At 36.2% G+C, this 12,389-nt stretch overlaps 3 protein-coding genes across 6 annotated transcripts in view; 1 reads left to right on the plus strand and 2 right to left on the minus strand.

Moving 5' to 3' along the window:
• The window catches only part of LOC125504314 (ubiquitin carboxyl-terminal hydrolase 32-like), an 18,941-nt gene extending 12,698 nt beyond the window's left edge, over nucleotides 1-6,243 (minus strand). For 2 of the 4 annotated variants that reach the window (XM_048666152.1, XM_048666150.1), the window contains exon 1: nucleotides 5,892-6,242. In XM_048666152.1, the coding sequence (XP_048522109.1) occupies nucleotides 5,892-5,949 (58 nt within the window). In that variant the 5' untranslated portion in view covers nucleotides 5,950-6,242. Of the gene's footprint in view, nucleotides 1-5,891 lie in introns of all 4 variants that reach the window. The other 2 variants (XM_048666151.1, XM_048666153.1) reach the window with 2 other exon arrangements.
• A 481-nt stretch (nucleotides 6,244-6,724) lies between these two features.
• LOC109544026 (chitinase-3-like protein 2) lies at nucleotides 6,725-9,703 on the plus strand (the record flags this gene model as incomplete). Its single annotated transcript, XM_019914013.2, is given in 8 exon segments — nucleotides 6,725-6,794; nucleotides 7,339-7,490; nucleotides 7,560-7,823; nucleotides 7,884-8,010; nucleotides 8,061-8,213; nucleotides 8,559-8,648; nucleotides 8,708-8,923; nucleotides 8,980-9,703. Coding segments are annotated over 8 exon segments (1,416 nt in total). The 3' UTR covers nucleotides 9,344-9,703.
• Nucleotides 9,457-11,698, minus strand: LOC125504315 (NADH-cytochrome b5 reductase-like). The gene is made up of 2 exons (XM_048666154.1): nucleotides 11,369-11,698; nucleotides 9,457-11,263 (listed from the first exon to the last, which is right to left on the minus strand). The coding sequence occupies exons 1-2, from the start codon at nucleotides 11,585-11,587 to the stop codon at nucleotides 10,697-10,699; spliced, it is 786 nt and encodes a 261-aa protein (XP_048522111.1). The 5' UTR covers nucleotides 11,588-11,698; the 3' UTR covers nucleotides 9,457-10,696.
• Between the last annotated feature and the right edge of the window lie 691 nt (nucleotides 11,699-12,389).

The following is a 12,389-nucleotide window of genomic DNA, read 5'->3' on the forward strand; positions in this document are numbered from 1 at the left end:
CTTTCCATGTTCCGGCTGTAACGCGAAACCCAAAAACTAAATCTCCTCACTGTTGATCAATGCCGTTTCCAAATAACAGGCTGTTTAAATAGATAAAATAATAATTCAAAAAGCAACGTGGAATAATGGAACAAAGCAAAGCTAACAACATAAACAAATAGTTGGAATTCATTTAAAATCGCCGTTTATTAGTTTGTTTTAAACATCACTTAAGTTAAATAATTTCAACTCGTCAAGCACCTAACTGGTACTTGTCAGCGACATTTTCTGATCTGACTGTTTGAAAATCGTAAAAATTCTAAGTTAAACTGCCCGAAAATGTCCGAAGAATTCTACACAAGAAAACTGATCATACCGAAAGGCGTTTTGGAATCCGGCAAAAATATCGTGGAAATTCCCGAGGCTTGCGAGGACTCCCGAGTGCTCATTGCCAAGTTGCAGCCGAAAAAAGGCAAACCTTCCTCCCGGTTTGGAGGAGGATCCGCCCCTTGTGGAACGTGCGGCTCATCCGCACAGCCTCAAAGGAATGCGTCCCGCCATAGAATGGCTTCAAGCCACAAGGAAAATCTTCCAGAAGGAATGGTGCCTGATGAACTGGACTATGGAATTATCAACCAATCCCTGGCTGACTTGGAACATGTGGAGATTCGGGAATTTAAGAACGTACAAGAGAAAATGAGGCGTTTCCAGGATGCACGCAGAGATCTGGTGATTAGTGTCCTCACTCTGCACGAAGCAGATGTTTCCGACTGAGAAGATCCAAGATTTTAGCTCGCAACGAATTTATCTATAGGTTTTGCAGCCGATAAAAATCCACACAAACGCCAGCACTTGTGGTTTATTAATTTAGAGAAATAAACAATTCCAATACTACCAGAATGTTAATGCTGTAGTCACCTACTTAAAGAAAACCACCATGCTAAACGTGCAACCAAACAATAAACGCTGACCTTTTGACGGCAATTACCGTCGATCCATGAAACGTTTTGGTTCTATTAATGTATTTCCTTCAAATTTCAAAGAACAAAAAAATGGTATGTGACAGAACACCTAATTGCCACATTTTTAAGACCAGCGTCAACGATCCCATGGCAAGGTCTCAAGCTGCTCAACCAAAAATAGGACTATTTTATGGATCCCCAGCCTTGAGTAGGAAGATTAGATATAATTGTTTAATTTACTTGAATGAAATTGCTCGCTTCTTGCGGAAATTATCTTTTCAACTCAAGATTTCGAGCGCAATTTTAAATCAGAATAGCAACCGCAAATGATAAACGAGGAATTCGTTCGATTTTTATCCATCGGAGGGGAACTTTACGAAATTATGGCGGAAATAGAAATGAGCATAAATTCGGCAAAAAAATGTACGAATTATCTATTTAATTTACTAAGTAAACCTCTTGAACAACTCGCCTGGGATTTTTGAAAAATTGTGATAATTCACAGTGAACCTCGATAGTTGATGAATATTTCGCCACACTGATGACTTTGTAATGAAAGCTGAACCACGAGCCGATAAGCCTCAGTCCATTATTAATAAAAGCTTTATTAGAAATTATAATATTTAGGTGATTGAGCGGCAGTCTGGCAAACTTCACAATGTTGAGAAGCTTTCGAATAAAAACTGAATCGAAAAAACCAAAATAGTTCTCGAAAGGGTCTGAAGAAGTCTGATTAATCAGGTATTTCCAACCGTTTCCGAGATAGAAGCTATTGAACCTCAACTGCCGCGCAAAAGTTGGATTTCTCATTTTAACTATTCCAAAGCGCGAAATTTCTGATCAAGCCTAAATTGAAAAAGATAGTTTTCGCCATTCTCTATCAAAAAGTTCTAATATGTATTTGAATATAATCAGCGGTTCCCGAGATATACACGAAAATGTGCAAGGATTAATCAAAATGTGATCGTCATTCTTTGTTTCCGCGGGATGAATAAAAGCTAGCTTTACTAAAGGAATAAAAATATATTTCCTATAGGTACTTGTCGATAATAATTCAATTACGCGATACACTGAGCAAACAATATGCTTAGTAAGTGAATAGTTTTTGAGATATCAACCAAGTCAATATGAACTCGAAGTATCTAAATATTTGCCCAGCCAGATTCCAGTGAAGTTGTACTATGGAAATCAAGTACCCTTTGTTCCTATACATATAAAGGTTACATAATTAATGGATTTAGGCAATATATATTAACCAGTTATTTTACAACAGTGGATGAAACTTGCAAGGTTTTGTCTAGAGAAACGTATCAGAAAAGAATAATTGGATAAATTCCAAACGGCTATTAGGTCCAAGAGATAACAGCAGATAAAGTTGGGAAACTATTGTTCCTAGACTCAAAACTGATAAAACCACTCATATATGAATACAACCGGGGTTTCGAGTCGTATAAATTTAAAGTATTTGTAAGAAGGATACCCATCTTTGATTGTAATGCTCGTAAATAAACTTGATAAGAGACTATTGCGTCCGAACTTTTCCCGTAATCAATTCTCGGATAAACTAACGAAAATCTATACAATTTTCTAGTGCATCTTACTCCAAGATTTTTCCTATTACACTCTGACCCATTTACATGCCTTATCGATTGTCTGACTGCATCATGCAATTGTTCAAGCTTGAATATATTGTACAATAAAACCGTGAAAACAAATCGGATAACCGTCACACTATTATTAGATCCCAGAACGATAAAACAAACTGGAATCCTTGAATTACATTGTTTGCCAGAATTTGATTGCAAAAATTCTAATCGGCAAGCTTATTTTGCGCTATCTTGAGTACGTCCTCTTCAATTAAAAATCAATAAATATGAAAATTACCATCGTTTAAACAATTCCGTAATGTCGCTCGTAATCTATCGTAACGTATACCGGCGGTATGGAATATGGGATATAAAAAAACATCGTTCACTGATGGCTAAGTGAAAGCAAATACGATCTATGTAGTTTCTTTCTTGTAAATTGCTTTTATCATTCATCTGGCTCTTAACAAATTAGCAATATCAGACACCAACTGTATTATTTTTATGTTTAACAGTTTTGCAAATGCTTACTATTATATATCAGTTCAATCACTGGCAGAAACTCGCCTGTTTTTTTTTATTAAAAAGCCTGACTAATTTTTCAAAGCTTGCAATTAACAAAGCATCTCAACAGTATCTCTGGCATTGAGTTTAATAGGGATTTTTTTAAATTGCGCTATTTAAACGGTTTTTATCTTGACTTAAATCTAGAGTGGGTTTGTTCCGTCGATTATTTTAATAATAACAGAGCGTCCCGTTTCAGTTTATCTGGAAGAGTGGCTTGATTTATCTTGGATGAGTTTCAGACCGGAAGATTATCTGAGTGACTCAGATAATAGTTATGATTGATAGCGCACAAGTCCGTTTTTCTTAATGTTTCCCATGCACACAACCATCAAAAATTCGATTGAGAACCACCTGGTGGCTATGGCAAATTATTGCTTAAACAATAGAAAGTTTGGAGCCCTTTATTGACCCGAAATATCATCAAGATCGATCAATCGAGGAGCGTTCCAAAAACAAACAAATCCAGTCGCCAAACCGTCCCAAATTAGGAAATTTTCCGGCCTTTCTATCAATTCAACGCCTCAAAATGGCTCTGAACCATACCAATCGGATAAGAAAGTGAACACGAACATTGGAAAATCACAGAAAACAAGATAAGGGCAACAGGAGCAACACAATTTATTACATCGGTGGAAACCAATTAAACTAGACAGATCCAAATAGGCATTTCATAGTATCGAATCACGTGCACTTCTGGCACTTGGAAATTCAAATTCTGCTGAAAAAAAGATCGATGTTAAATATCTTCTAGAAAACCCTGCAGTATCTTCACGAACTCAACTTGCCTCAGGAATTTTGGTTGGACAATACTGAAGAGGTGGAAGTAGATGAAGCAGAAATAAAGTGCAATTGCTTCCAAGATGATCACGAATTGCACGTTTAAAAACAGTTTATTTGGTTTTTTATCAAAATAATTTAACGTTTACTTTGGATGATTTTATTAAGAGGTTTTTATAAAACTATGGCCTGTATTGCATTTTCCAAAACAATACATATTTCCAGAAGTGCGTCCAAACAAAACCAGACAGGTACCGATGTAATTAAATTTTTCAGTTTTCTGCGTTATTTGTGAAGAAAAAAAATATTTTGCATGTTTTTGGCAAAATACTGCACTTACTTGCTGTATAATTAAAAAAAAAATCCTTATCACTTCTAGAATTATTCAGATATTTCTTGAAGGGTGTTTTTTTTTGGTGTGCCACTGAAGTCTGACCACAGACTTTCAAATTTCTTCTTTAATTTAGAAACATTCTTGCTTCTTGCATTTTTTTAGTACCGATCAGCGTTTTTTCGTGCTTTTCTGATACCTTGCAAATAACTGGAAACAGTGGCAGATACAAAAACGATGCAAGAGCCAAAAAAGTTTCTAAATTAAACAAAGAATTTGAAAAAAATCGGTTGTCTGATAAATTGCACTGTATTAACTGGTTTATGGTAATGGTATTATGGTAATCAAATAATACAAATCAAATAGCTTGAATGATTAATGATTTGATGTTTTCTCCACAAACTGCACTGTTCCTCTAAAACGGCTGACATTAAGGTTTTGGACTAAAAGCACCTTTTTTATGTACAAAACGTAAGCTATCAAAAAGCGACTGTTTTCAGCAGCGTAGAATTTAGGGGCAAATTAGTCTCATCGATCTCAAATAGTTCCCCAAACATCCTGCAAAATCTAAACAATATTTTCACTCTGTACTGCACGTTGTCATGAGTTTCCCTTCAATTTTTTAATATCCCACACTCATTGTATAACCAGTTATTCAGTTCAAACGTAAACGTGGTTAAAAGCCTCTAAGGAAAATTAAATTTATTGCCAGTATAATTTAGCGATAATTATAGTTTCCCATTGTTGAATTAGTTGCGCTAATTATATACATTTAATATTTAATGTACTGATTTAGTTTTAGCTACATATGAAGCACGTTAATGTGGAATAAGTGGCGATTTTTCGAAGCTAAATATGTTGATGTGGTTGAAATGAGGAGATAATTGACTGTGTCCACAAACAATTTGCAATAAAAAGTAGGTACATGCTAAAGTAGACCTTTGAACCTGCCTCATCGCGAAACCAGTTACTGTATGGGTACTAAAATTTACATTCTAGAAACCCGTAATGAAACGTTTTCATCAATGATTAATCCACAGGTAGATGCTCAGAGCTGATGAAAACATGCTTAACCCACTGATGCTTTGCTGCAACTGCTTCATTGGCTTATCATCTCAATAAACAAGATGTGAGAATGGAAAATAATCCTACATGATAGCGGTGGTTTAATAACATTACAAAATACATATAGCAGATATACCTAGACCACGTAATCAAACGATTCTGCAGCAACTTATAAACATATCATTAATTGATAGTTAACAAAGTGCTATTTGTGGAGCGCAATTTGAAACCCCAGCAACATTATGCAATGAACAATACTCCAACAAGCATAAATAAGGAATTCGCTGAAATGTTTGTTCTGTATGCGATATTACGCACATTGAACAGTGACAACGGAAACCAGCCGCTCTAATAGCATAATTATTGTTCCACTAATGTTAGATCAATTAGCTTAATAATGGGGCAACAAAGTGCACAGCACAAAGCCAACACAGGGATTGGGACTTTAAAGTTAAAAGAGAACGCACGATACGCGGAATTCGGTGCTTTCCGTTGCCGTAAGGCATTTAAATTTAATTTTACACACCGAATTATCATAATGGTATTTATGTTCTAGCATACCAATCATGTGATAGGGAATGTGAAGAGCATATTATGGGAAAACGGGCATGCAAGTGCACTTACTTCGCTTGACGGCATCCTCGTAGCTTAGGCAAGCCCTTTTCGAGTCTTTTGCACCCATTTTTTTATATTTTTACATAGTCTCTGGTCACTTATAACAACAAATAACGTTCACGCACATTATTCAACCACTATTATGACAGCCATATATAAACTATAAACACTGCCTTGAAGTCTGACACTCTCGATGTCAAATTGAATCATTCGATTCCGAATTATTCTGTCCTTCTAACTCCACTTCGAACAAAAACCACACACTTCTAGCCGCTTCTAGATAGAATTACTGTTTCTACTGACACTCCACTTCACTGATACCAATTGGAATGAGAGATTTGTCAATAAAAATATTATCTGACATTTTTATTATCTACGCCCTGGCATAGACCGCAGAGATGGCGTCCCGTCGCCTGCCCAACGTTGCAATATTCCTTTTTTTTATTTAGTCCAATTCTTTTTTTAAAATTTGCTGACCTTTAATCCGCAAGTCAATGGCTTTTTTCAGTAGCAGCGTAAAGCGCAGTAAAGAGGCGTGAATAAAATATTGATATTGGACAGACGTGAGAAATTCCTAATAGAAACTTTGTAACATTGTATAGCATATGCAAGTGTCGCTTTAATTGTCAGCATAGATAAAGACGAGTATTGTCAATTGTCAGTGCCCATTGAGGTTAGACACAAAATATCCCCCCTGGGGTATGTTCTGTGGAGGTTAGAGTTCTATTTACGTTTTACCTGTCATAAATCATCAAAAGATTATGTTTTCTAACAGTGTTTCTGCATTGGTGCTTGATTATCAGATATTCCGCTTTTAACCTACTCGTCTTTATCTATGCTTTTAACTCTGCGCTGATAAGCCATGTTTTCAGAGGAGCACAACCAATACGTTCTCCTGCACAGGGTTCGCAGGTATTTTCAGTTTGTTTACCTTGAGGAAACTTATTCTCATTGCCTTATAGATTTCGGTTTTATTGTGCTGTTATTCACAAACTTTTGCGGCAAACAGCCTAACAACCTTTCAACTCATCAGAGCTCGATCAGTCACAAAGTAATCAGTTCAGATAAAAAAGCTGATTGTTCTTGGCCTTTTTAAGCGTAGCCAGTGGTCACAGGCCCAAGAACTTAAACTTATACAGGGGGAAATCGAAGGGGCATGTTAATCAATATCTGAACAGCCAGTGAAGTTACAGACAACAGGGAGAAAAGATCCAAGGCAAAAAAAATTGCTAAGGCAATAAAAATGCCCAATTGAACGCTACCTACTACCTTAAATCTGCCCCCGTAAAGGAGCGAAAACCGCTATTTCAAGAACCAAAGCTTCCGTATTTTCAGTGCTTTTGGCAAACTTGCCAAATTGAACAAATAATCTAAAGTTTTCGCATATAAATATCAAGCTGTTCATTTTCAATTCGTTTAAATTATGCAAAACCTACAGAGCTTTTGTTTGTTATAGAACTCCTGTGTATTTGGACAGAAAAACTCTGCTTATAGTAGGATGCCTTATCCTAGCAGTGACCGTGTTTTGTGCCACTGATATGATCCTGTTTGGCATTTACAAAAATCTAGTTTATCCAAAGAATGGATTAAACACGTTTGTTTCGAGTGGTACGTAGTATCAGGATAACAGGCAATTTGAGAATGATTTAAACGAAATATTATATATAAATGTTGCAGAAAATCTGGAAAACAGCAGATATAGAGCAATCGCATACAGTAACACGCATCCAAACAAGAACGTAACAGAAATCCCGAAGTTCGTACACAATTATCAACCAGATCATGCTCCCAATGCACTGCGGCTGGTCTGTTATTTTAATTTTCCTGCCAATGACCAGTCAATGCAGGTCAGTGATATTGATCCCAATTTATGCACCCATTTGAATCTGGCCTTTGCCAGTGTGGTCAATAACAGTCTTTATCTGGATAATGAACAATTAAGTAAGAATTCAGTTGTTTTTGCTGAATTCAAAATACTTATCCAGTCTGCGACTTTTTCAGGCTTTTTAGCAGAAATAATCAAACTGAAACAAACCAATGAAAATCTGAAGGTTTTAGTGTCAGTGGGTGGGGCTGGGAACCAGAACGGTTTTCCAGAAATGGTGAAAAACCACACCAACAGAAAAATGTAATTGCGTTCTCAAACAATCCACAAGGTTTCAAGTGTATGCTTTCTAGATTTATCAAATCAGTCTGGGATTATGTGCAGCAGCTTAACATTGATGGAGTGGATTTGGACTGGGAATTTCCAGGGGCTCAAATTAATTACGACCCCAATCAGAGAATGCATTTCACGCAACTTTTATCCGAAATGAGAAAATCAATTGCCAGGTGAAACGCATTAAAACACGTTTTTTCCATAAAAAAATGCATTTTCTAGAACTTTTTTTTCAATCAAAAGAGTGAGGCTTGAAACTGGTGAGTTTTTGGGGTTTGCAGGCCGTCGAATAAAACAATGTCTTTCTCACGTTTTGCAAGCACCGCTGGCTTGTATTCACATGCACAGAAGATGCATGTCGCTCGTGCTTCGAAACATCAGGAAGAAATTGTTTTCCACCACGACCTAAAACCCCGCAAAACTCACCAGTTTCAACTTTTTTTAAATTCCCGTAACGGGATCCGACAATTTTGTTTGGAATTGCAAAAATGAGCGCACTTTACCTAAGGATTTTTCAGACAAGACAAATACAAAGTTTTCCTAACTGTTGCTGTAGCTGCGATTACCGATATCGTCGATGTATCTTACGATGTTGCTTATATGAACGAGTGAGTTTCTGACAATTTTTCCAATTGAAGTGGTACATTAAATTGGCAATTTTTTCCAGATATGTGGACTTTGTCAACCTGATGAGCTACGATTTTCACTACTTTACAAGCGTCACCCCTTTCACCGGAATAAATTCGCCCCTGTACGAAACCTCCAGTGAAAAGTACTTCTTAACAACCTTAAATATAAACTATTCCAGTCACTACTGGAATTATCTTGGAATGGACAAGAGTAAGATTGTGATTGGGCTGCCCACTTATGGGCACAGCTTCAGGTATTGATTGAGCAGAATACCAGCGAATCAGTGGGCAATTTTGACTGATTTTCCAGGTTGGTAAATTCCAACAGCCATGATTTGTATGCTCCAGCTTCTGGCTATGGGAAACTGGGCAATTTGGGATTTGCTTCATATCCAATGATTTGCAATTTTCTACAAAAGAACCACATCACGCCGGTTTTCGATATGGAAAACTTCAGCCCATATGCGGCAAAGTATTACGAATGGATTTCGTTTGATGATTCGCAAAGTCTCACGTATAAAGCGGAATTTATTAAAAGCCACAATTTTGGCGGCGCAATGGTTTACTGTTTAAATGCCGATGACTTTAAAGGTATTTGTAATATGGGTGTTATAGCAGGCACGAAATTTCCGCTGATAAGTTCGATAAAAAATGCATTGGACGGTGCAACTTGAGGGATTAATCTGAAGAATGTAAGGTAGGGTAAGATCGTTGAAGTACAAAGGAGTATTATTGGCTGAATGTTTCACTTCGGTATATCGGGTACCACGTGTGTTTGAGCAAAAGGTTTATTTTTGAAAAAGACTTAAAAAATCAGTATTTATTCGTTACCACTACAATACATGTTTTTTAAGGAATAATAGGCGATTCTTGGAATATTTGACTATATTTTAACTATTATTTTCTCAAGGCGTTGTTTAAGGCGGTTTTAAAGCTTAGCTTTAGGTAGAGGATGAGTGAGATGGTTGAAAATTTCATTTTTATGAGATAGTGAATATATAAGACTTCAGGCACATTAAATACCTTATTTATAATTGAATCTTTATTTATTGCGGTCACAGGAATATTTGCTTCCTTACAGGCAAATGGCTGTATTTTGCAGATAAAGTCACCATTTAATACTATCTGTGATATTGACTTATCAAGGGTAAATTTAGATTAAATTAATTAGAAAACTGGGATGGTTGTAGTAACAACAGGCTAAATTAGCAGAAACTGTTCTCATGATTATCGACTTTCAACCTAACGCAAGTACAAAGTTTAGTAATATACAGTTATTATACAAACATGGGCCTGAATATTTACAATTTCACATGTGTGAGCTCAAGTCGCTAAAATTGTATACGATTTTTATCGGAAAGGAGCGAGGAATGCAACGAGTTGATTGATAAAATTGTTATCGGCTTCAGATCAAAAATAATCGATATTTAACCGCCAATATTGTTCTTATTGTAGATTAAAACACTAAATGTGCGTAAGTCTTAGGTCGAAACCTATGGATTGAGCGCAAAAAAACACGCATGGGAAATTTTTACCAGATCGAAAATTTTCTAGGGGTAGAAGTCGATATTTTCAAACAATATCAAATCTCTCAAAATAGCTCGATTTCTACATCATTTTCATTCATTTTGAGAAAACGAGGAAAAAAGCTTACTGAAAAAACTTTTAATATTTATTATTTATTGAAATTGTTCATCGAAAAAATTTTATTGGTATTTTTGGACGATTTTAAGCGATTTTCAACCGATGATATCTTCCTTATCAAAGAGCAAAATACTATAAATATGTGCATATAGAGTAGCTTCTTAGGAGAAAAACCACGCACTGAAATGGAAAAACACGCACGTTAAAAGTTTTGCTAGACTTAGGCCCTTCAGATCGCAAAAATTTGGTTGATTTTTAAGGCTCACGATCATCAACCGACTATGGCTTGAACCGTCCTCTTTTGTATATTTCCTTAATTTGAAATCCTGTACATTTAGGCGAAGGAACTGGGAAAGCTGACATGCAAACTTAACATAGAAAATTTAAAACACTGTAATATTTTCTTTTGCTACATTGCACTCCAATAGAATATTTTTGATATTATCACAGAAGCTCTGAGAACCACATATCAGTACTTTAAAACTACCCTTCACTGATTCCATGAATCTTTGAATATCCTCAACGGTAATTCTATTAAAATGTACAATTTCGTTGTATTTTTTGTCAAAGCTGTGCTTGTTTGGCCCCGATATGAACAGTTCGCATTGGAAATTCCAATAATCTTTCAGCTTGTACAATTCGTCCCTGAGCAAAATGTTCTTTTCTTGGCAGCAAAAAATCAATGTGAGAAAACAGTAGCAGTCTTCGTTATTTAACATTTTGATCAGTATATTGTAAAATGGAGCTAAACCAGTACCTTGGGCTATGAAAAGCATATGTTTCTGTTCGTAGTTTATCCGAAAATCCCCATAAGGTCCTCTCCAAAGTGTTTCAGTTCCAACCCGCAGTGTCTTGAACAGGTTGGAGGCGCGACCATTTTCATAGAGTTTTACCAGCACAGTGAAGCAATTTGAAACTTGATTTTCCACATAAATAGGAGTGTAGGCTTTCTGAAACATTTCCCCGTGTATTCTCCCTTTGAAGAGCAAGTACTGGCCAGGTTCATAGACAACGTTAGTACTTGCACTTTGGGGGCGACATTTTTCAGGTCTTACATACTGAAACGTGAAAAACCGCGAATCTTTAGTGTGGCCCTTCGTAGCAGCAAGCCTAAATACACTGTAGGAGGTCAATGAAAGACAGTTAGCGAGGGTTTGTGAGCTGCACTTTGCAGCCCTAAATTTTCTTAGCTGGTCTTCATAGACGTCCAAAATGCAAGGGCTGCACCCGGAATTACAACAGTCTGATTCATCGGGCTTGATTGGGGGCTCCATTTTTCCGTAAACTTTGCATAACGGATTAAATTAAATAAATAAAAGGGTGAATTTGAAAACTTATGTGATGTGTGAGCTAACCTAATTTTGGTGATTTTCGACAGATCATAGCGGTGTCTCACTCACACTCTCTGATCAGTGTTGTTGCTAGTTAGCGATGACGGCATAGGCGAGGTGCAATTTATATTTTTTAACGTTATTTAATTATCATCGGGTGTTTATGCTGCAAAAGTGATTTAAAAAATCTTATAAAAGGGAAAATTAATTGAATAAACTGAAAATGTTCAGAAGATGCTTAAAGTATTAAAATAGAAAAAATTTTAATAACTGGAGAAATTCCAGATCGTCTACTAAAAATATCCGTAATAAGTAAGTTATAATTTTGAATTTCGATGAGGAACTGATTCATTACAACATAAATAGTAATCGATTGGGCCCCACTTTTTCAGTTTGAAGATGTTTGCCATTCTGCAATTTAAATTGGAGTTTGGGATTGAGCCAAACAAAAATATTTATATGAAAAAACTGAGACGGTGTTCACAAGCGTGTTTCATTTGTTGCAGCGTTTTGCAATGGAATCCAGAAAAGTTCCTGCTAAAGGTGCGTCTAGATATAAGAAAAAATATGAAAATTCTCAAAATTGATACAATCGAATTAAAATTCTCTGCATCTAAGCTTGAGCTGGAAGATCGCCGAAGAAATAATAATCGTGAATAACGAAATCGATGTCTCTCGTTGCCTGCTTTGTTCAATCAACGCATTATTAACATTTTTGTACAAATGAGGCGCTTATCAGATCCAC

Source organism: Dendroctonus ponderosae, unplaced genomic scaffold, assembly GCF_020466585.1.
Source record: "Dendroctonus ponderosae isolate FM_Combo_2020 unplaced genomic scaffold, Dpon_F_20191213v2 Dpon_F_20191213_4, whole genome shotgun sequence".
Taxonomy (NCBI): domain Eukaryota; kingdom Metazoa; phylum Arthropoda; class Insecta; order Coleoptera; family Curculionidae; genus Dendroctonus; species Dendroctonus ponderosae.